Here is a 22,139-nt window from a genome sequence, read left to right as displayed (position 1 = left end):
TTCTTTTCCATTTATTTGCCAGGTGCTGAACCTTTTCGTTTTGGACGATGGCCTGCCGGAGCTGGCCGAGTCCTTCCAGGTGACGCTGGTGTCGGTGGAGTCTGGGGACGGGAAGCAGGGCTCCACACCGACCAGCGGCGCCAGCGTAGACCCCAACAACTCCGTCAATACCGTCACCGTGAAAGCCAGTGACCATCCCTACGGTACGCATACGCACACAAACACGCACAAATTTACAAAAGCCTATTCATATACGCAGAAGCCTGTCGTGGTGTTTAGTTTCTTTTAATTGGCTTTCTGGTCAGTGTATCTGAATATGAAGTTGCTATTATTAGTGGTGGCTTAACCATGTTTATCAGATTATTTTTGAATAAGTAGCTTTAATCCTACGTCCCCACACAACCACCAAATGACTTTCTCTCAGTCGCCTTCTACGCCCCCACCCCCAACCCCCCTTCCCTAAACTCTTACCTCCCTCCATCCCCTGCTCCCAAACCCACTCCAACAATTGTACCCTATTCTGAAATCCATCCCTCTTTCCTCTTCCCTACCCAGGCCTGCTCCAGTTCCAGATGGGCCCCCCGGGCGAGGACTTGATCCCCCCGGCGTCGGACCCGGTCCGCGTCACGGTCCAGGAGGAAGACGGGGAGGTCCGTCTGCTGGTGGCCAGGGCCCAAGGCCTTCTGGGAAGGGTCCTGGTGGGATACAGGACGACCCCCTTCACGGCATCCAGCCCCGAGGACTATGAGGTCACTTTTTCTATTACTCATACTGTTTGTGGTTTATTTTTGTGCTCGTTTTTCTGCCTCCAAAAATATGATTTGTGTTTTTGAAACCATTTAATGTAGCCCTTCTGTTGCAAATGTGTTTTGTGAATAATGTGAAATGTCACTAAAGACAAAATTATAGATCTTGCAATTATTTATCTTGGTTTCATGACGTTTATTCCATAGTTAGGCTTTCACTGCCTCCCTGCAGTTAAAATATGAATTACGTTTATGAATCAGGACTCAGAGGGAATGCTGGACTTCCTTCCAGGCGAGAGGTTAAAGTTCATCACTGTGACAATCGTAGACAACCCCGTCCCAGAGCTGGACAAGATCTTCAGGGTGGAGCTCTTCAACCCTGATGGAGGAGGTAAGATGGGTGGAATCAAAATCTCTAATTTAGTAGATTTAGTGCCTGTATAGTACCACCGCAGAGGTGAACTGAGCTTTTTTCCCTGATCCTTGATCCTTTATCCTGCCATGTTCTTTTTGTTTTGCTGTGTCCCCGTGTGCTGTGCTCCTGTACCCACCACCTCCCAAAACCTTACCATCGCTGGTCTCTTGATCCCCCAAATCCCAATGGCATGATCCACTCCGCTCCTCCTTGCCTTCTTATCCATGTGTGATGTGATCATGTGTGATGATCCGTCAGTGGATCGGTTTCTACGTAGTGAGGGGAGTGGGAGTGGGGAAAGCGACTCCGACCTCCTGCTACCGTCCTACCACCAGTGTGGTAAGTCCCCCTCCCCTCCCATATATACTGTATACAGCATATACTGTATATACATACAATATATATATAATGTATATATATGTGTATATGTATATAAGTATGTATATATATAAAACCCCATAAGTGACATGTTGTGGTCACTTATGGGTTTTGTTGGTGTGTGAGTGCCTGTATATGCGTGTGTGTGTGTGTGTGTGTGTGTGTGTGTGTGTGTGTGTGTGTGTGTGTGTGATTACATGCTATTTACATTAAGTCTGGTTGGGTAGGAAACGCTCAAATAGAGTGATGTGGGAAAAGCAAATAGTCTATCTGTTGACACTGGTGAAGTGCTAGTTCTCAATTGACAGGGAAAGCGAAAGACCTCTGGGATGTAATTTGAGGGGGCGAGGAGGAGTCTAGCCAAACTCAAATAACCTCTTGACATTGAGGAGACTTTTGATTCAAGGATAACCCGAAAATGTCCCATGAATATACATATTATATCTTGAAAAGCTAATATGACATCACCTCTTGTGTGATGTACAGCCAGCCTGGGCGTGGCTTCCCACATGACGGTGACCATTGCTGCTTCCGACGACGCCCATGGAGTCTTCCAATTCGGTCCCGGTTCCGTGGCTGTCATCGGGACGGAGCCCGAGGACGGACGCAGCTCGGTGGTCCTTCAGGTGGGCCGGTCCTTCGGCGACCTCTCCAATGTGACCGTGTTCTGGGAGGCCGATCCAGGCTGGGAGGACGAGCTCCTCACCGGCTCCGGGAACGTCACCTTCAGTGTGGGCCAGACCATGGAGAGCTTCATCGTCCGGGTGTCCCAGGATGAGGAGCCCGAGCTTGACAGGACTTTCAGCGTGCGCCTGGTCAACGTCTCCCACGGCCGTCTGGGTGATCGGACCACCTCTACGCTGACAGTGCTGGCCAGCGACGACCCGTACGGGGTGTTTGTCTTCGCCAACGCCGCCAAGCCTGTCCGACTTCCCGAGGCCGACTCCGTAGTCACCGTCACCATTCTCCGACAGAAAGGCTTGTTTGGAAAAGTGGGTGTTTGGCGGAGTTGTGGCTAAACTAATGTGTGCATACAGTAGATGGCAGATCATCACTCTTTAACAAAACTACATGTTAAGTTTCCTTCAATGGAACTTTCTTTTTGTATTCTGTCTCTCATACGCTTTCTGCCTGGTGCTATGCCCAATACCATATTATCTAGACCAGTGGTGCCTGACTTGCGGCAGCCTAGTGCCACATGTGGCTCAGAGACCGCTTTGGTGCTTCAGAGGATGAAGAAATTAAGATTAATCACAAATCTATTCCTAAAATAATAATTTTATTTATTTATTAAAAACATATTTTCATAACAAAGGCCTTTATTTATGATTCATTTTAATCATAAATAGTTAAATTATTTATTTTCTAACATTTTCCACACAAGGATCACGCATAGGGCCCACAGTTAAAACCAGATTATCACTGATCTAGACCTATTTATCAAATTTAACATGTTTATTACCTGCCCAGGTGCGTGTGACTTATGGGACACTAAGCGAGGGCGATCCAGCGCTGTACCGGACGCCCGGGGTGGGCAGAGCCACAGAAGGGCGGGACTTCCTCCCTCTCCTGGATTCTGTGGTATTCTCGGCCAATCAGAGCGAAGCAAACATCACTCTCCAAGTGCTGGACGATGAAGATCCAGAGAGGGACGAGTCCGTGTTTGTGGAGCTGATCAGCGTTCACATCATTCAGGGGGCGCAGGAGAGGCTCAGTAAGTTGCCAAATGAAATAGATTAACAGTTAATTTTGTTTAATCAGTGAGCCTTGAGCCTACAACCACAACTGCTATTTCTACAAAATAATTTAGAAACACTTTGCTAATTTATTAATATGATTAGTCTTGTCACCAAAATTCAGATTCCATCAACCTTCACTGACCCCTGTAGACCACAGGAAACAACTTTCAATGACCTCATCATTTTCATTTACATTTTATATTTTTTTGTGCCTTCTCAGTTTCCGAATCCCCTCGTCTTGGCCCCAGGGCCGAGTCCCTGGCCCACGTTATCATTGAGGCCAGCGACGATGCCTTCGGGACCCTCCAGCTGTCAGCCTCCGCCGTCAACGTAGCGGAGCACTACGTCGGCCCCATCATCAATGTGACGCGCACGGGGGGGATATTCGCCGATGTATCGGTCAAGTTCCGAGCGGTTCCGATGACCGCCACAGTCAGTAAGTGTTGGGTTTTTTGATAGTGTTAACCACCATGGGTGTTGACCAAGCTGAGCTAACTGATCTTCGTACCCAGGTGAAGACTACAGCGTGGCCTCCACTGACGTGGTCCTTCTAGAAGGAGAGTCCAGTAAGGCCGTACCCATCTACATCATCAACGACCTGGACCCCGAGTTGGAGGAGACCTTCCGCGTGGAGCTGATCAACCAGACGACTGGAGGAGCTTTGCTGGGAGAGCTCACCCACGCCATCATCACCATACTCCCTTCGGATGACCCCTTTGGTGCCTTTGGTTAGTGGAAACATTTTAATTTAGACTCTTTTTGATCTATCTATCATTGTGAGTCATTCTGACAATTAGGCGGTGGCTTCCTCACTCTCTAAACCAATCATCGATTTATAATTATTTTCTTGTCATTGATTGGATTTGTCCTTTCTGCCCAGTCTTCCAGGCTGCTCCAGTCACCATAGAGGAACCGGGCTCTAACTCCATCGAGGTGACCCTCCCCATCATCCGAAACGCTGGGACCATTGGCACCGTGGCGGTCCATTGGAGAGCGACAGTCAACGGTCGGCTGGCAGTGGGGGACATCAGACCCACGACGGGGGAGGTCAGCTTCGCTCCCGGAGAGACCATTAAGATGCTGAAAGTCGAAGTTCTCGCCGACGACGTTCCTGAGATCACTGAGGTAGAGAGAAACACCTGAGTGTAATGCATTTTAATGGAGTGTTTGTTTTGTACAAGTATGCATGCTTTTTGTCATTTTTCAGATCATTAAGGTGGAACTGACTGATGCCAGTAATGGGGGGAATCTTGGAGCGGAGACGTCGGTCAATATTATGGTGCCCGCTAATGACAACCCATATGGGACTGTGCACTTTGAACAGTCTGAGTACCGCATCCAGGAGCCGCTGGAGGGAATTTACATGGCCAACATTACAGTCCGTAGAAGGTCAGTCCTTGTCAGTGTCGATGTTTAAATTAAATAAAGACTATTAGATAAATAACAGCTAACCACTATTTGTTTGACTCGCTTCTTCCCATTCTGTCTCTTTATTTCCCATTTCTTTAACTCCAGCGGCGGCAGCTTTGGTCGCATGCAGATCCTCTACAGCACTTCAGAGATCGACATTGTTGGTTTGGTCAAGACCGAGGGCAAGGATCTGCTCATGTACTATGACCACCCAGTGCCAGGCCGTCCCTTTGGCGCCCCTCAAAGGACAGTTGACATCACTGGCAAAGAGGATCCGTTGGTTGCCTGTGCAGCTGCCTGTTTGAGGGAGCGCACCTGCCAGGCCTTCTCCCTCTCGTCAGGCTCAGCTGCCTCCTCTTGCACTTGGGTGACCTCTTGGGCTCAGCAGGTGATCCCTGGAATCGAGGTTATGACATACGGGAAAAACACCACCGCGGCCACCGTCCTGCTCAGTGCCCGGGCCGTGGCCGGCAGCGATTACACGACCATGACCGCTCAGAGCGCCTACATGGAGGACGGCTCGGGCAGCGCCAACCTCACCGTCCCCATTTTGACCGATAAACTCCCTGAAATGGACGAGAGCTTTTCCATCCAGATCCTTAAGGTAGGTTTTGCAGCAGTTCTTGAAAATATGTCTTGTGCAGCCATCATTTTTTCCCCTCTCTTTTTAAATCACACATTCATAGGGGCGCACACATGCCCACCTGGGAGCAATGCCAGACACCCAGCAACCCAAAGCAGTTCAGCTGGAACAGTCACATTTTCCCTAGCCCTAGGGTTCTCGCTTTTTATGAATCAGCCTTCTAAAAGCCTTATTTACCTTCCATAGATTTTCTCAATGGGGTATTAAGATGGTATTGATTCAGTATTTCTGCACTCATTTTTAGTTGTTGGCTGAAATGTACATGAGATATCTTTTATTTCCTGCGTAAAGGTGGAGCTAATGAACCTGACCGTGGCTGAGAGGAACCTGCCCTCCATTGGCCAGCCCAACAGGGCTGTGGTCACCATAGCCATGAACGGAGACGCCTTTGGGGTGTTCCTGATCTACAGCCTCAGTCCCAACGCCACTGAGGGAGGCCTGTACCTTGAGGTGTGGGAGGAGAAGATGACGGTGCCCCTGGTGATCGAGAGAAGAGGAGGGAGCCTGGGGCTGGTCACCGTAGAGTGGAGGTTCGTTGGAGGAAAAGCCACGCCAGACACTGACTTCACCGGGAGTGGAGGGATGCTGGTGTTTGCAGATGGTATGTGAGCAAAACAGATAGAGGTTTGTGCACAAAATATTTGTACACTTCAGTCAATGTTAAAATTTTTTTAATGTTTATTCTCGAAGGTGATGCGAAAAAGACCATAGAGGTGGGGATCAGGGACGACAGCGAGCCGGAAGACAGCGAGAGCCTCAGGATCGGCCTGGTGAACACAGACGGAGGAAGTCGCATCCTTCCCAGCTCGGACACTGTCACCATTGTGATTCTGCCCAACGACAACGTGGCTGGGATCCTGGGCTTCCACCCCGCCTCGCGCTCCGTCCTTGCCAGAGAGGGTGGGTGTTTGTAAAAAATTCCATTATGCCTCCATTTCACGTACCTTTACATACCTACGGCCTTCTCTCGAGAAATATGTATGCTATGTGTCCCCTATTGTCTCACTGGCTGTGTTGAGTGAAGTGATAACAATATGACACTGGTAGTGAGAACATGTGGCAGCAGGTGGTACTCTGTATGTGAGACTAAATGTCATGGTCATTGTGTATGTATAACAGAGCAGGTAAACCGTGTCTTAGGTGAATCCTTACACCACACACGAATGGAATGGGACACCAAGCACCTCTCACTGGAGGAATTTCATAATAAGCCCTATGCAATTAGTCATTATTAATTGATCAATTACGAATCAAAACTTTTTTTTATTCATTGATCAATCCTAATACATACCATATCTTATCATTTATAGATGCAGAATGTATTTATGCTTCATGTTTCAGGTGAGCGGTTGACCTTGTTAGTGATGAGAACGGTTCCAGGTCTTGGTAACGTCACGGTGGACTGGTCCGTCCGAGGGCCCCTGGTGGAAAGGACCTTTACCCAAACCTCGGGGACACTTTTCTTCACTCAGGTAAAATGCAGCTTCTTTGTTTTTTTTAAATGCGGATGTCAGAGTTTAGTTTGTAAATGTAATATCTTCTGGATTAAATCTTACAATAGGGCGAGCTGAATGACACCATTGTTCTGCAACTGCTTGACGATGCCACTCCGGAGGACAAAGACGAATACAGAGTTGTCCTCTCCAACGTCCGCACGTTTGGTAATGAAATTGTTGACTCTTTGAATGAGTTATCCCTGAGTTCGATCACTGATCCTCTATTAACTCCTTGACTTTTATAACAAGCTATGATAGAATTGAGATGTATTCTATTTCATTACCCCCTTCCTTCTGAATATTCATGCAGGCGTTCTAGTGACGGGCCACGCTGCACTGGGCATCCAGGGAAGCGAGGCGGTGGTTACTGTGGAAACCAGCGATGAGCCCTACGGGATGCTGAGCATCGCTCCGTCTTCCCTCCACGTCACCAGCGAGGAGCAAGACCGAACCCTGAACATATACGTCAACAGAGAGTTTGGATCCTCAGGTAAGGGTCTACAGAGATCCCATTTGTTCTAAAATTGTGTGTGTGTGTGTCTTTTTTTTATCGCTCTTGAAGTATACCATAGTCTTCTTCTTTCTGTCCAGGAGTGGTGAACATCACCTATGAGGTCATCAGGGGTGCCCTCCAGCTTTTGTCCCAGGTGGAGGGGGCTCTGGCCGATCCGGGACAGGACTTTATCTCTGGAACTGGATCTGTCATCCTTCAGGAGGGACAGACCTCTGTGGCCATCCCCGTCACCATACTGGATGTAAGGATTCCTGTAGTCGTACTTTAATAATAGGGTTTTAACCCCTCTTATCTTACTCGTAATTGTTAAGTTGTTCCCTTTATTCTTTTCACTAGGATGATATCCCAGAGTTGCAGGAGTTTTTCTTGGTCAACATAACTTCGGCAGTGCTCATCACGACCCTGGCACAGGCTCCTAGACTAGGTGTGATTTTTCAAAAAGCTTGAATTAATTTTTGACTTTGAATCAATTGTTTTGATTTGAGTCGTACCAAGTTTTGTAACATGAAAGTGTTCTGTGTCATTTCTGTCTTCCCAAACTGTCTAATTTTGTCTTTAAATCTCCCACTTGTCTTGTGTATTCGCTGAGTAGAGGTTGTGTATTGCACACTGCCAGGTAACATTTATGCTCACATGCTTACATGCTTTGTTGAAAACGCTATCATGGATAACCGAACTAGCAGCGATCACGCTTTTTTGCATAATCCAAACCGCAGCCCAATTTATGAATGGGGTAACTTTAGAAAGCGATGAGTGGACAAAATAGAACAGACACAGCTTTGCTGGGAGACTCCTAGAATACTACAATCCCTCCGCATGGAGACACTCGGTAAACACCCTCCTTCTTTTGGCAGCAGTCATTATGTGGCTTGGAATCATAAGATTGATGCTTTCAGTGATTGAGGAAGCCTGGGGATTTGGTGAGAGCTGAATAGCGCTGTGTGGTGTGCAGAGAGAAAGCCAAACTAAACCCTGAGCTGGCCTCCTAGTGTTTTGGCCGTAAAGCCAATAGGAGAATACTCTAGCAGGGTCATAAATCAGTCCGCAAAATGAAGAGCTGGCTGCTTGGCCCGCTTCATACCACTTATCGTAGATGTTGCTCACTCAGAATCCCTTTTCTCAAATGTGGCATTGCATAAGTCAGATCCTCCTGCAAGGCTTTCAATGCTGATGCTTCCACCGTAGTCCAGAAGCCAAAGCCACCGCAGAAGCCAACGCTGCTCCAGTAGTGATTTGATCACAGTTTAATAAGAGCAACAACTTTCATCATTGTGTTTTTTGTCTTATCCCAGACACGCAGGATTTAGTGGCAGAAATCAGCATCGTTGCTAACGATGGAATCAGAGGAGTCATTGAATGGACAAACACAATGTAAGAAAAGCTCAGGTGTCGTTCCTCAACTTTTACAGGCCATTGGAGCATAAGCGCAGCCTGCCAAATGCTGACAAGGTGTTATGGTTCTGGTTCATAGGTTTGAGGTGAATGAGACGCAGGGGGTGCTCACCCTGGTGGCCTTCAGGAACAGGGGTACCTACGGAAATGTCTCCCTCTTCTTCTACGCTCAGAACCTGGAGGCTCAGCTGGGACTGGACTACAATGCCAACCAAACAGTGGGCTCCAGGAAAATCATGTGACACCCATATACAAACTTTCATTACGTTTAATTAAATGTCAACATGACCAAATGTCCATCCGTTTATCAAGATGCTCCATTTTGTGGATGGCCAGAGGCATCAATTTGTGGAGGTGCATATTATCGATGACCTGATCCCAGAAGGACCAGAGCGATTCCAGTTAATTCTTTCCAAGCCTTCTCAAGGGCTGGAGTTGGGCATGAACACCACAGGTAGGGAGTATAGAATACATTTTTGTGGACATGTATTAGGACATGTATTTTTTTCTTCCTAAACCACGGCGTTCCTCTGTCCTACGTCTCCATAGTGACGGTAAACATACTGGCCAGTGACGACGGACACGGCATCATTTCCTTCAACAGCAGCGAGCGCTTCCTCCTGAAGGAGCCCACGTCTGCGACGGAGTTAGGTGAGAGCGTGGCCACACTGTACGTGCTCCGGAGCCCAGAAGAAGGCACGTTTGGCACGGTGACGGTCCAGTTCGCCATCACCGACACCAACGGCAGCCTGGCCGAGAGCGACTTGATGCCAGCGCAGGGCTTTGTGGTCCTGGAGGACGGCGTCAGGTTCAAGGTGAGGACCCCATCTCAGGCCTGGTTCTACAACAAGACAGACGGGTTTCCTCATACGCTTTTGTTTTGTCGCAGACGCTGGAGATCTGGGCGGTTCTGGATGCGGAGCCTGAAGTCAACGAGACCTTTACGGTGACGCTGACAACTCCAACAGGAGGTGCACGGCTGGGAGACCAGCTCACCACCTACATCACCGTTCTGGAGAACCTGGCACCTTCCGGACTGTTCCGCATCGGACCCACCCTCAACAGGTCTGACTCAATAAATATAAAGATCTCTTGATATCTGTTTATTTATACATGTGTTTTTTCAATGTACTGTATATTTCCGCGTAGGACTAACACGGAAGTGGTGGCTGACGAGGGCGGCAGGACGGTATTTCTGACAGTATCTCGCAGTAATGGTTTGGAGTCGGCTGTCAGCGTAGAATGGGAGACACAGGCGGATACAGCTACTGCCTCTGGTGAGATATATGTATCTATATTTCATTTGAATTCATTTAAACCAAACTCAAATCATCTACAATTGTATTTGGAAGTGTGCCTTTCTTACTCTTCTGACTCCTTTCTGCCATCTTTAAGTACTTAATTTCCTCCTACTTTACAATTCCACATTGCCCTCCTTGGGAGTATAAGACTTTGACTTTTTCCTTGTTTCTTCTAGAGGGCAAACTTCCAGTGATGGGTGTGCACCAGACCTTTGAGAACTACCCCACGTCCGCATGGTGCTCCGTCCCTGAAGAGGCCTCCGAGCTGGCTGTGAGGCTGGATGGATCCCCTGCCCTCGGATCGGCCTACACCCTGGCCACACTCTACAGCTGGCAGGGTGTTTTTGCACCTATAGAGGTGAAGTAGCAACAGTATACTTCAGATACAGTAGAAGGATAATATTTTCCTACTATAAGCACATCTACTGTGAATTTACTAGACTAGAAACGACTGATCTTTACTACTCTGTGGTCATTCCAGTCTATCAGGATCCAGGAGCCTCACTCTTGTGTGGGATTCGTTGCCAACGGTTCCAGCTTCATAGCCGTCACACACAGCGGCCCCCCCTTCAGCCCCGCGGCTAATCTCAGCATCTTCAAACTGCAGAAGGACCTCAACATCACGCTGGTACACAGAACAGTTCGGCGGCCGCCAGTCGCCACTCCTAACTGCGATTCCCGTCGTGTGTGTTTGTACTGTAAGTGTTGAGCTCAAACCTTCATTAAATTGTGTTGAGTTTGATTTGGTTCTGTTTGAACGCTTCAAGGAGCAAACCATAGGCATCGAAGCGCTGGACGTCAAACACTTCTCCATTGAAAGCAGAGCGTATTTGATTGCATCAAGCCAGGTGAGGCTGAAAATTTTGCTTAATTTAGCTTGAGACTTGAACTGTGAGACTTCACAATTAATGCACATAGAATTTCACAAATAACACCTACTTGTTATATGTTTTTTGCGTATAAAGTAAAAAAAAAAAAAAAAGAAAGTAACTCATGCATTTATTTTATACTTTCAACAGGTCTTTATCAGGACTGCAGGCTTCTTCACCCTCGTTCAAACACTAGACTTCCCGCAGGACATGGTCAGTGTTTCTCCTTTTTCTCACGGCGGTAGTCCTTACCTAGTGGCCTGCGTGGACACACCCACCGACGGCTGCTTCGTACTCCAGTGGACCAACGGAAGGTTCCACGATCCCCAGCCTCTTCCTCTCAGCGGCAGAGCCCGGCAGGTGGAATCCATCCCAACCGAAGCGGGGGACACACTCCTGCTGATTGTTACAGAAGGTGACATCTCACTGCTTTTAACGATAGTACATTGATTCGTTGTATGTAGGGCGAAGGGTTTTATTTGTTTGGTGTGTAGTTTGTTGCAGTGTTTTTTGTTGCAGTGTTGTTTTAGGCATACTAGTTATAAGATTATTTCAAATTGATGATCTGTCCCAAAATGTTATTTTATTTAGTACGTAATCTATGGTTACGTACATACTAAAAATAAAATTAAGCAACTCAAGTTGGATATTTACTCAAATTTGCATTGCACAAAATTTCCCAACTTTAAGGGCTGAGAGACAACTTTTCATTTGGTATTTGGCGTTCTTCCTTCCAAAGGCTTGGTCGTACCCTTCTTCCCACGAGACAAGTTCGATCAGGATAATCTTCTTCGCCTCTTCAGACCACAGAACCATATCCGGCCTCAGGGTTGTCTGGACGACCTGGGGGAATTGCAGCCTTACTCCGGGGTCTATCTTCATATCCCATGATTGGGCCTTTTGTAGTCAGTTGTTTCTTGTTGCTCTTGCGGTGGCTGATGGCTTTTCTCCCTCCCTCACAAACTTGATTGATGGTGTTGATTTCCCATGTGTTTGGCATTTCTTGCGTCTCTGCCGCTCCAGGGTGTAAGCGAGTGTCATTAGCATCTTGTCATGGCACCATCTGTATCTTCCTTGGGTGACTGCTGTTTTACACCCTGACAGGATCTGTGCCATGGTGCACCTCTTCCCACAAAGCTTGAATAGTGGGTCTTCTCTCATGCCCCACTTGTGCAAAGTCGGGAGCTTATCATACACCGATTGCAGGAGGAAGGAGATGTGGAAAGGTTCCAGTTTCCATAGGTTTGCCCATGTGATCTGCCTTTTGGGGAGGTCCCATTGGGTTCAGGCTCCCTGGGAGCACAGTCCTTGATCGTCGTCCTTCCTCACCCAGGTTCCGTACTTCCTCCTTGATCATGGCTCTTCTCTCCTTGGTGTCTGCCTTCCCCCATTGTTGAAAAGGTGAAGTTCCGAGACCCTGTTTTTCTGTGCTGGTGATGTTGTTCCTGTCGGTAAGTGAATCATGAAACCACTTTCCGAGACATTTGATTGGATTCTCTCCTATTGATGGAATGGCCTCTCCCTGTACTTGCAGCTTGAATCTGTTTCTCACTTTGCCTTTTCTGTTCACCATACTCCTAGATTTCTTTGGCTTGGACTTCATCCACATCGCCATGTGGTCAAGCACTGTTAGCACCCACCTCGCCTCCACATGGGTTGTGGTTGTCACAGTGAGATCGTCCATAAAAGCTCTTACTGGGGGTTGTCGGCAACGGTGAGGAGATTGTGCAGCCAGTTACGATTTCCTTTTCCAGTTCTTGCCACTGAGTTGTAAACTGGACTGTTTTGAACCATAGCTGAATGCCTTCGAAGTAGCTGGTGATCGATTCCTTGATGTGCAGAGGGAAGTGGTTATGGTCTACTGCTGCATAAATGAGGGCAAGAGGGATTGATTCCTACTCATTGGCCAAATCTAGTCAGACCACAGCCAGGTCGCCTTAGCTTGCTTTGGCCTCCATGATCACCTGACTGAGAACTCTGGTGTGTTCCAGACATCTGTAGAAGCCTGGGGTCCCACCTTTCTGGAAAGAGGTGTCGATGTGTTTGTTCTCATATGTATGTATTTTTTTATGTACCTTGTAGGGTATACCGCTTAGGCCGGGGGCAGATCCTATTCTGGCCTTCTTCACCACCTGTTGGACCTCCATCCAGGATAGATTGCAGATGTTTTCCAGGTGTATCGGCTCTATCAGCATTTGGGTTGGCGTCCAGAGCTTGGTTTTTGGAGCTGTCATTGTGGGTCTCTCTCAGGAATCTCACTACTTCTTCTCTGGGCTGGCCAGTCTTCTGGATTTTGCTTGACTCAGCAGTGTTCTGGTAAACCTGAAAGGGTCTTTGGTGAACTGAGCTTTTTTGTTCTCCCTCTTCTTCTGAGTGCTTTCCGTTCTCAGGAGTCTGTAGAGACGTTCCCGGAGTTGACTCTTCATGTCCGTGATGCCTTCCCTTTCATCGGCAGGGGCTCTTCTGTACTGTTTGTTGGGAGCCTTCTTCTCCCTAAAAAGATGGATTTCTCTTTCTCTTCTGCATGAATGCTTTGCAGCCTTGTGTTCACCTTCTTGTGCTCCGTTCCGAAACGCTCTCTTGCCAGATTGTATGGTATTGTTGCGAGGTCATTGACTTTCCTCTCAGCTGTCCCTGCTAGTGAGGCATCTAACATTTTGTCTAAAAATCTTGGTCTAGTTGGTGCCATCTTTGGTGTCCCTCGTCTTGTGCCATTTGATTCGTTCTCCAACAGGATGGGCTTGGCTCTCTGGGGTGGTATGGGGTGGGTCCCTCCTAAGGACCCACCCCATACCACTGGATCTCCAGTGCTTTCTGTGGGGTGCTTTCTGCCTGGAGTTCTCCTGCATCTCACCAATTGCTACCGCTGTGTGCTGCACCTGTGACCCCTCTTTTCCACACTAGGTCCTTGCTTGGTGAATTTAAGCCCTTTTGTGTTCTAACAGGTCTTTCCGCAGTGACACTTTACTTCCCAGTTAATGTTGTTTGGGTGAGTTGTCTCTGTGTCCGTAAATCATTCCTGGCCATTGCCGTTGTGTCCGTCCTGTTGAGCCTCTCACCCCCCCATGCAAAGTGATTTTGAGGCTTATAGGGAACCAATCGCTGATGGTGTCATTATTCTGTAGCCATTACAACATTAACATCAACATTAACTTCATAATGAGAAGTTAAAGCAAAAAGGTTTTCTATCGCTCCCTGAATGAGCTCATGGACATGGCACATTTAGAAATAACCTCAAAAGGAGATTTTATCTGCAAACTTAATCTATGCTTTATAACTTAGCTTTATCTATTTTTTTGCTGTGACCAGATGCTATTTTGGGGGTAATTTATTTTTAGTTTGCTCTTTAGGGGGTTGCATGGTGGTGAGCTTTTGGTGGTTTGGGATCGCTTGCATTAATCAATGATATTCAAGAGGCAGAGAACAACATTGGTCTCCTTGGAGAAAAATCTGGAGCGTTTGCTTCAGTTTTGATAATTTGTCTCGGTTTGATAATTCCTTCTGACTTCTGCGCGAGTGGTGAATGTCTTGGTCGGAGAAGGTTTTGAGTTTACTGGAAGGGGGTTGCTATGGTAAGGAGGATAAACCACAGCCCGACTGGGACGCTGTAATTTGTCAGCGTTGGGTGTGTCGGACAGACCAGTCCGTACTTAACATAACCATGCTGTTCCACCATCAAAGAATGGAGTGTAAACACGGATCTGTGTGCGCGTGTGTGCGCGTGTGTGTGTGTGTGCGCGCGTGTGTGTGTGTGTGTGTCTGTGTGTGTGTGTGTGTTTGTGTGTGCGTGTAACTCTCACTAGGTCCCTCTCCGTCCTGTGAGGTGTTAAGGTGGATGTCAGGGCGGCCGGAACCTGGTTTCCTTCAGTCCGTCTTACATCCCGGACTGAGCTCTGTTCATCCCTTCAATCTTCCTTCAGGAATCAGTAAGAGCTGTGTCGTGATTTGCTTCACTGAAAAACATTAATATGCCATTAATACTAATTTTGTTTGGGTAATCGAGATTACCCAATTCAGTGAATTGGGAATTCAGAATTCAGAATTCAGAATTCAGTGTAGGATGTTGAAATCATCTCTTTATTTAAATTATTTTGTTGTATGCATTAATAACCTCTGCATTTCTGAGTTCTATCTTATCTTATTTTACCATAATTAACTTGACATAATTTAAAAACGTGAATAAAAACACATGAATTCTTCATGCACTGAAAAATTGCAGGAGTTGTCAAACAGGGTTCCCAAAGCACAGGCCCCTATTGGTCATCAAGGGAATTGCATGGATTCCGCAGTAACGCTATTTTATGTCTCTCCTCTCTACGTCCTACTGTAGCCTACATCCTGCTTGCTGGCTCTAACAGCTCGTCACTCTACTTCTGGAGGTCCGACGTAGGCCTGTTCTCAATGGTCCTCAGGGTTCCTCCTGCCGTCTCCTTCCTCTCCCTGCCGGTGCCCTCACTCAATGCCACCAAGACCCTCGTGGCCTCCTCCGAACTGACCGGCTCCAAAATCTACGAGTTCACCTCCGTTTCCAACCAGTCAGACTTTATACCCAGGTGAGGCTTTCCTACATTGTGATTCATTTTAATTGTTTGTTTGTTGTACAAATGGATTCATTTATTTTATTTTTTCTAATCATTTTTTACTTATTTTTTGCTATTCACAGCATAGCTGGTTACATTTGACAATGATATCCTTTTGTTCCCATTACTTTACTCCTTCCCACATAAAGTTACGGAGAGTTGCGGTTCTCCCCTGGAAACAGTGAGCTAGAAATAGCGGTGAATATAATAAACGATGACATCCCGGAGGTAGAGGAACACTTCCGCGTTGGCCTGAAGAACCCGAAAGGCGGGGCGGAGATTGGCTTTGGAGGTCAGGTGACTGTGTTCATCCCGACCAACGATGACGCCCATGGAGTCATTGGCTTTGCTCAGGTACTGCACATATACATTTCCTTTACGTCATTTATTTATTTTTAGGATATTTTTAATGCATTTCTTGATGTCTTCAGGGGTCTCTGTCTATGGAGGTTGAGGAGCTGGAGCAGAACAACCTAATTTCTCTGAGTGTGGAAAGACGACGAGGGACATTTGGCAGACTAACTGTTCACTGGGCTGCTAATGGCAGTCTGGAAGATATATTCCCAACCTCAGGGGTGGTGAGTCAACCCCCGTCGCCACTGCTACAGTAGACCAATATTATGCCTTTGCAATTCCACATCATAACAACCTTTTGATAAATATCCCAATATCTCAAAAAATGTTTTTTTTTTTTACCTACCTGTTGCAGGTCACGTTTTCAGAGGGCCAATTTGCGGCCACCATCTCGTTGAACGTGATCGCCGACGGCTTCGCGGAGCTGAGAGAGCCCGTCACCGTCGCCCTCATGGACGTCACCACCTTGGGGCTGGAGGACCCGCGGCAGGCCGCCGTCATCGACCCGCAGTGGGCCCGGGCGCAGCTGACCATCCTACCTAACGGTTCACCCTACGGGGTCATAGGGTGGCATCTGGACTCCCAGTTCACCCTGACACAAGAACCTCAGAGTAAGACGTTTGCTGGATCACAAATTGATAGATGGATGGATGGTCCTCCAGCATTTCTCTTCTTTATCAGACAGCTAATGCAGTGTGGTCATAAGCTGTATTATAACAGCTATTATGTTAAGTAATAAAAAGCTTGTTATTTGTCCAAAACACAACAAACCCTCTCAAAAGCAGGCGGTTGCTTCATATTTCTGGATGGGGTTTCTTGGAGGAGCTATTATAGCAATCACACATTGGGATTTACTGTAAAGGGGAGCTCTACTGGTTTCCAGGATTTGGAATTTATCTAAATCGGTTTCTTGGAAACGGTCCTAGAATGACTACAGTAACTTACCCACACTACACTACCCAATTATACAAGTACTTTATGTATTTACCAATTAAATTGACAGCATGTTAGCTTTAATGGTTTCATTTTGACATCCCCCAGTACTTGTGTAATTCTGGGGAAATAAATGTTGTTTTTATTCACTGGCGCTTACCGTAAGTTTTTGTCTGATTCCAAACCGTCCATCTTTTCTTCAACCCTAGGATCTCCGGTCAACATCACTCTGTCCATCGTAAGGGAGCAGGGGTCTTCGGGAGACGTGGCGGTCCGTTATCAGACCAAGGCGACTCTGTCCCAGCCGCCGTCCAACCAGGCCTCTGCCGGACAGGACTATGTCGCCAGGGATGACACTGTCGTGATGATTGATGGAGCCACTGTGGTCCTCGTCACCGTGACCATCCTACCGGTAAGGAGTGAGATCAGAGCGGTCGGGAAGATGATTTGAGGGCCTTTGTGTCACCATAAAGAAGAATAGGAACTAAATAAGGGATGATGTATAGCCAACCGGTAATTATCGCAAAATAACCAATCAGAATTGCGTGTTCCACGGAGACGTCTAATGCGTAAATGGAGAACGAGAATGACGAAAGTAACCCGAATGAAGGAAAATAGAATAGCTCAGTAATACATAGTAAAAAAGAATAGAACAGAGCATTGGAAAATATATCTTTATTTCCAATTCCAGTTTTCTAGTCTTTTACTTCCCGCTGTCCAGAGCCAGTCCAGAGTGTTTAAACAGACTGGCTTGCTGGCCCGGTGCCCGTCTGCTGCCTACCGCCTCACTAACCAGTCCTTTAATCATAAACACCACCAGCCTTGGGCCTGAAACTGTCCCCTATACGCTGCAGGCTCTGACATAACCCAGCCCTTTAACTATTTTCTATTTCTTCCTTTCTCCTTTTTTCTTTTTCCTTACAAAAATAAACATTTTCTTTGGTTGCTTTGTCAAGCTTGTACTACCTTCGTCCCCTAATTGAATGTGTCGCTTATACAGTGTCCCTAGATTGCGTTCTCTACATCGTATGTTGTGTAAATCTGTTGGAATCTCTTTCTCTCTTCCCCTCTGATGTCTATTCCTTTCTTTCTTTCACTCCCTCATTCCCTCCTTCCTTCCTTCCTTTCTTCCTTCCCTTCCAGCTGCGACGCAGGGGCCTGCGGTGTCTTATTTTTACCTCCCACTAATGGCACCAGTGATTATGTTGTGTGTTTAGGCTAGAAAGTGGGAGTGAGCTTGATATAATGGGGATCGGTTATTGTGTTTCTCCCAAAACTGCCATCCTCCATTAAGGTTGTTATGGAAAGAAGAAGCCAAAACAAGTTTAAAAATTGTAACATGTTCAGCATATTCTAAAACAGAAGAGAAAGGTCGAGGCAAGAAAATGAATGAGGGAATGTTCTACACTGTTTAATTGATGTTGATTTTCCTATCCGTACAATAATGATATTATCTTAAACCCATGTGTATATACACGCGTAATTCATTAGGACAACATCCCGGAGCTGGCAGAGAGTTTTTTGATGAACATCACAGGCGTGGAGCTTGTCGGAGGGGTGACGGGAGCCGGCCAGCCCAGCTTGAAGAGGCCCGGCATGGAGGTGGCGGAGGTCACCATCCAGGAGAACGACGACCCCAGGGGGGTGCTGCAGTTCAACGTGTCTGAGGTAAGCGTTAGGAAAGCTATCTGTGTATTTTTTTTGTCTGTCCAATATCAATGCAGAGTGTGCTGTGTTTCCTAATGAACTGCTACTGATATCCACAAGGTCCCTGGACAGGTTTTGGCTTATGAGCTTCCTCCACCGGACAACGTTCTCCGCCTCACAGTGGTGCGACTGGCAGGGACCACTGGAAGGCTCCTGATCTACTGGGAAGCCCAGCCAATCACGGCCAGCTTCGCTGATTTTTCCCCCTCTGCCGGGAATATCACTTTAAAGGACGGACAGGTCAGAAGCCCCGGCTAAAATCGACTGATAAAGTGACAAGTTATCAGGTTGAATGTCCTCTATAATATCCTGTTGTTGTCCAGAGAAGCGCTACGATTGACGTCACCGTCACAGATGACGAGGAGGTGGAGGCGGCCGAGACCTTCACGGTGACACTGCTGCGCGTGATCGGCGGAGCCCGACTGGGGGAGGTGACCTCCGTGAACGCCAGGATCCCAGCCAACGACTCTCCTCTGGGAAGATTTGGATTCCAGGAGCAGGAAGTAATCTTTTTTCTAAGCTTTATAATCTTTTTTTTTTTTTTTCTATCAAAAACATGATTTTTTTTTCTTTCAAAATCTTCATTATTTTTTTCATTACATATTTATTACTGAGTGACAGAATGAATGGAACTGGGAATAGACTTCTGTTTCACCAAATAATTGAAATGGTGCCACTACAAAATGGATAGCACAGTTAGAAGAAATTAGCTTCTCAGGTTGATTTCCTTTCCTTGTGGAACATCATTCTATGTATTCCTCCCCCTCAGTTTACCGTCAGTGAGCCGGAGTTCTCCGCTGACCCTGCTTCTGTGGCGACGCTGGCCGTGCTTCGGAGTCCGGGAGGGGAAGGCGAGGTGATGTTGGCCTGGCGGCTGGAGGACCAGGCCGGAGAAGACCTCTCACCTCTCAATGGAACCCTGGTCTTCAGTAAGGTATGGTAGAAAGGCTTGTGGTCTTCATTCTGGTTATAGAAATTCACTCATTTCAAATCAATGGAGACTATTTTGGAGGCCTTTAACGAGTATTTTCTCAACAGTACACCAAACTGTAAAAGCAAAAATTTCTCCACAATGTCATTCCGAAATCCCTCAGACTGAGTCCGTGAAGACGTTTGTGATCAAAGCCCTCGCGGACGCGGAAGTGGAAGGTCTGGAGACCTTCACCATCAGGCTGTTTCCCGCCAAGAGTGGCGCCATCATCGACCCCTTGACCGGTCCGTTTCTAAGATACATTACAGTAGTTGTGTGACAGTAGAAGTATTCCTCCAAAGGTGCATATTTTTTGATCTGTGACCTGCTTCTCCAGGCACGGCCACCATCACTATCCTGGGAGACAAGGCGGCTTTAGGGATGGTCGGGATAGCGGAGTCCTCCAGGGATGTGGTGATTGGTGAACCTCAGAGGGATTACAATGGAAGCGCTGTGGTCAGGTATGAAGACAAAGATCATTTTTCATGGTTTTGTGGTCGGTCTTTTGTGGCGGGGTTGGTGAAAACATTTGGAACATCTTTTTGTATTTGTATTGTGCTTGTACAGCCTTGTCCGAGGGCCGGGTACCTTTGGGGAGGTCCAGATCCGTTGGAATATTACTCCACCCGAGGCATCCGAGTTTGAGGAGATCTCTGGCACCATGACCATGAAGGACCGACAATCTGCTGCTACTATTATCCTCAAGGTGCTGAATCTCAGATAAGATAATTGACCATAAATAACTCCACATTTCCATTCCAATCCAAATGAAATGTCATTATTATACAGACTTAAACACAAACCATTCAACATAATCCCATTATTTTGCTTCTAGGCCCTGGACGATGACATTCCAGAGGAGCGGCGTGTCTTCCAGCTGATTTTGTCCTCTGCCACACCGGGGTTGGACATCAGCCCCTTGGCTCGCCAGGCCACGGTTACCATGGCAGCCAGCGACCATCCCCATGGACAGTTCTCCTTCTCCCAGCACCAGCTTCCGGTCACCGAGGAGAATGGCATGGTGAGGTTGTATTAATGGGACTGATACCCATGTATCTGTAAGAAGATTGATTGATAGATGGATAGATAGAGAGATCGATAGATAGATAGATAGAGAGAGAGAGAGAGAGAGAGAGAGAGAGAGAGAGAGGTCCAGATAGGCAATATTAATAGGCAAAAGGAAGGAATGGCAATCCGCAGAAGAAATTGGCAATATATATGATACAATAATCACAAAACAACTATGAATAATAAAATGAACCTTAAAATGAACAATAAACAGGAAAAAATATATGTCTATGATATGTAAATATCATATTTACATATCATTTACATATCATATATATACATATATAACTTTTCTACATAATATATATGTATATGTAGAAAAAGAAATATATGTAGATATCCAAATAGGGGAAGAAATAATTAATGATAATTTGGCAAAATACAGCCTCAAAATTAATTAATTTACCTCTGTATCAACAATTCAATTCACTCCATTCACAAATCATTCAGGGAGAAGTTAGAAAGAATAATTAGGGTTGAATTCTTGTGCAGCTATGTGAATAAACTTTTTTTTAAAAGCACTGTATATACAAAAGTATAATATATATATATAAGAATATTCTCTTCATATAAAAAATTTTATGAAAGCGCTTCACTTCTTCACTTCTCTTTCCTCAGCTCAACGTGACGGTGGTGCGTTCGCTGGGCAGCCTGGGCAGCGTGTGGCTGAGCTTCCAGACGTCCAGCGGCTCGGCCTCCAGCGGTGAGGACTTCTCCCCGTTGTCCAACCGGCTGTTCTTCTTTCCGGGGCAGACCTCCAACCACATCACCCTGCGTATCCATGACGATGACGTCCCCGAGGAAATAGAGGTGTTCTACCTCAACATCACCAATGTGGAGCTGGTCAACATCAGGTGGGTAGATCAACTAAACCCGGTAGAACTAAATAGATTCCCCTGGGGTCCCCACGTGGGTCACTTGGTAGGCTCACTGGAGTTGTTGGAAAATTCAAAAAAAATAATGTGTTGATTTTTTATTGATGTATTTCTAATAAAATAATTTCATTAAATAGTTTTGAAGTATATCATCATTTCTATATCATTAATCTGGAGATCTCTCCATGCTGAAATGATAAAAATAGTTGATGTGATACTAATAAGTTTCCCTATATCCACACTTTTACCATTCATGTCACTTTTGAAAGTACAATAAGAAAGATCTACTATCACTTATCATCAATCTATTGCTTAGAGGCCGTATGAATTACAATGCATAGAATTAGTGGTGCTACCTAAAATTTGTCACGGACTCTAAGTGCTGTTGTCCTGTGAATTTAAGACTGAAAAACAGGAACATGGGCCAGAAAAAGGTTGAAAACCACTGGGGTAGACTAATAACAGGAGCAGGATTCGGAACAGAGGAGGAAAGTTCAGTTTACGTCCTGTCAGTAAGTTTGCGTCCTGTGTCTCCCCCTGCTGGTCAGTGCTGTGGATTACACTGTGAGGGAGTCCGGTCTCCAGCTGGATCTGCCTCCCGTAATAGGCACCATCTCCGCCGTCGCCGTGGTTATCCTGAAGAATGACAATGCCGAGGGAATTCTGGAGTTCCACAGGGACTATGTGAACATCACAGGTAAGGTGAATCCCAGTTTGCTATTTAAAATATAGTTTTAAGTACTAGATAC

At 46.5% G+C, this 22,139-nt stretch overlaps 1 protein-coding gene across 1 annotated transcript in view; it reads left to right on the top strand.

Annotated features, from left to right (window-relative positions):
- The window catches only part of adgrv1 (adhesion G protein-coupled receptor V1), a gene marked incomplete at its 5' end in the record, with an annotated part of 122,963 nt that overhangs the window by 24,555 nt on the left and 76,269 nt on the right, over positions 1–22,139 (top strand). The window contains 47 exons of the mRNA XM_080004252.1: positions 23–203; positions 556–749; positions 1,008–1,137; positions 1,420–1,497; positions 2,026–2,531; positions 3,010–3,253; positions 3,499–3,714; positions 3,791–4,006; positions 4,159–4,403; positions 4,486–4,667; positions 4,794–5,292; positions 5,623–5,932; positions 6,022–6,231; positions 6,673–6,803; positions 6,893–6,992; positions 7,138–7,317; positions 7,419–7,582; positions 7,678–7,765; positions 7,934–7,957; positions 8,634–8,712; positions 8,813–8,951; positions 9,046–9,187; positions 9,283–9,548; positions 9,623–9,798; positions 9,883–10,010; positions 10,211–10,392; positions 10,516–10,662; positions 10,802–10,882; positions 11,054–11,318; positions 12,485–12,573; positions 12,986–13,037; positions 14,707–14,829; positions 15,234–15,456; positions 15,633–15,837; positions 15,915–16,061; positions 16,193–16,448; positions 16,980–17,182; positions 18,262–18,438; positions 18,538–18,717; positions 18,801–18,980; positions 19,247–19,411; positions 19,572–19,692; positions 19,785–19,908; positions 20,015–20,153; positions 20,283–20,468; positions 21,134–21,369; positions 21,939–22,087. Of these exons, the coding sequence (XP_079860378.1) occupies positions 23–203; positions 556–749; positions 1,008–1,137; positions 1,420–1,497; positions 2,026–2,531; positions 3,010–3,253; positions 3,499–3,714; positions 3,791–4,006; positions 4,159–4,403; positions 4,486–4,667; positions 4,794–5,292; positions 5,623–5,932; positions 6,022–6,231; positions 6,673–6,803; positions 6,893–6,992; positions 7,138–7,317; positions 7,419–7,582; positions 7,678–7,765; positions 7,934–7,957; positions 8,634–8,712; positions 8,813–8,951; positions 9,046–9,187; positions 9,283–9,548; positions 9,623–9,798; positions 9,883–10,010; positions 10,211–10,392; positions 10,516–10,662; positions 10,802–10,882; positions 11,054–11,318; positions 12,485–12,573; positions 12,986–13,037; positions 14,707–14,829; positions 15,234–15,456; positions 15,633–15,837; positions 15,915–16,061; positions 16,193–16,448; positions 16,980–17,182; positions 18,262–18,438; positions 18,538–18,717; positions 18,801–18,980; positions 19,247–19,411; positions 19,572–19,692; positions 19,785–19,908; positions 20,015–20,153; positions 20,283–20,468; positions 21,134–21,369; positions 21,939–22,087 (8,458 nt within the window). The remainder of the gene's footprint in view (positions 1–22; positions 204–555; positions 750–1,007; positions 1,138–1,419; positions 1,498–2,025; positions 2,532–3,009; positions 3,254–3,498; positions 3,715–3,790; positions 4,007–4,158; positions 4,404–4,485; positions 4,668–4,793; positions 5,293–5,622; positions 5,933–6,021; positions 6,232–6,672; positions 6,804–6,892; positions 6,993–7,137; positions 7,318–7,418; positions 7,583–7,677; positions 7,766–7,933; positions 7,958–8,633; positions 8,713–8,812; positions 8,952–9,045; positions 9,188–9,282; positions 9,549–9,622; positions 9,799–9,882; positions 10,011–10,210; positions 10,393–10,515; positions 10,663–10,801; positions 10,883–11,053; positions 11,319–12,484; positions 12,574–12,985; positions 13,038–14,706; positions 14,830–15,233; positions 15,457–15,632; positions 15,838–15,914; positions 16,062–16,192; positions 16,449–16,979; positions 17,183–18,261; positions 18,439–18,537; positions 18,718–18,800; positions 18,981–19,246; positions 19,412–19,571; positions 19,693–19,784; positions 19,909–20,014; positions 20,154–20,282; positions 20,469–21,133; positions 21,370–21,938; positions 22,088–22,139) is intronic.

This window comes from Zeus faber, assembly GCF_960531495.2.
Source record: "Zeus faber genome assembly, chromosome: 7".
In the NCBI taxonomy this organism is placed as follows: domain Eukaryota; kingdom Metazoa; phylum Chordata; class Actinopteri; order Zeiformes; family Zeidae; genus Zeus; species Zeus faber.
The sequence above is the reverse complement of the archived record's forward strand: the minus strand, read 5'-3'. Positions and strand labels throughout refer to the sequence as shown.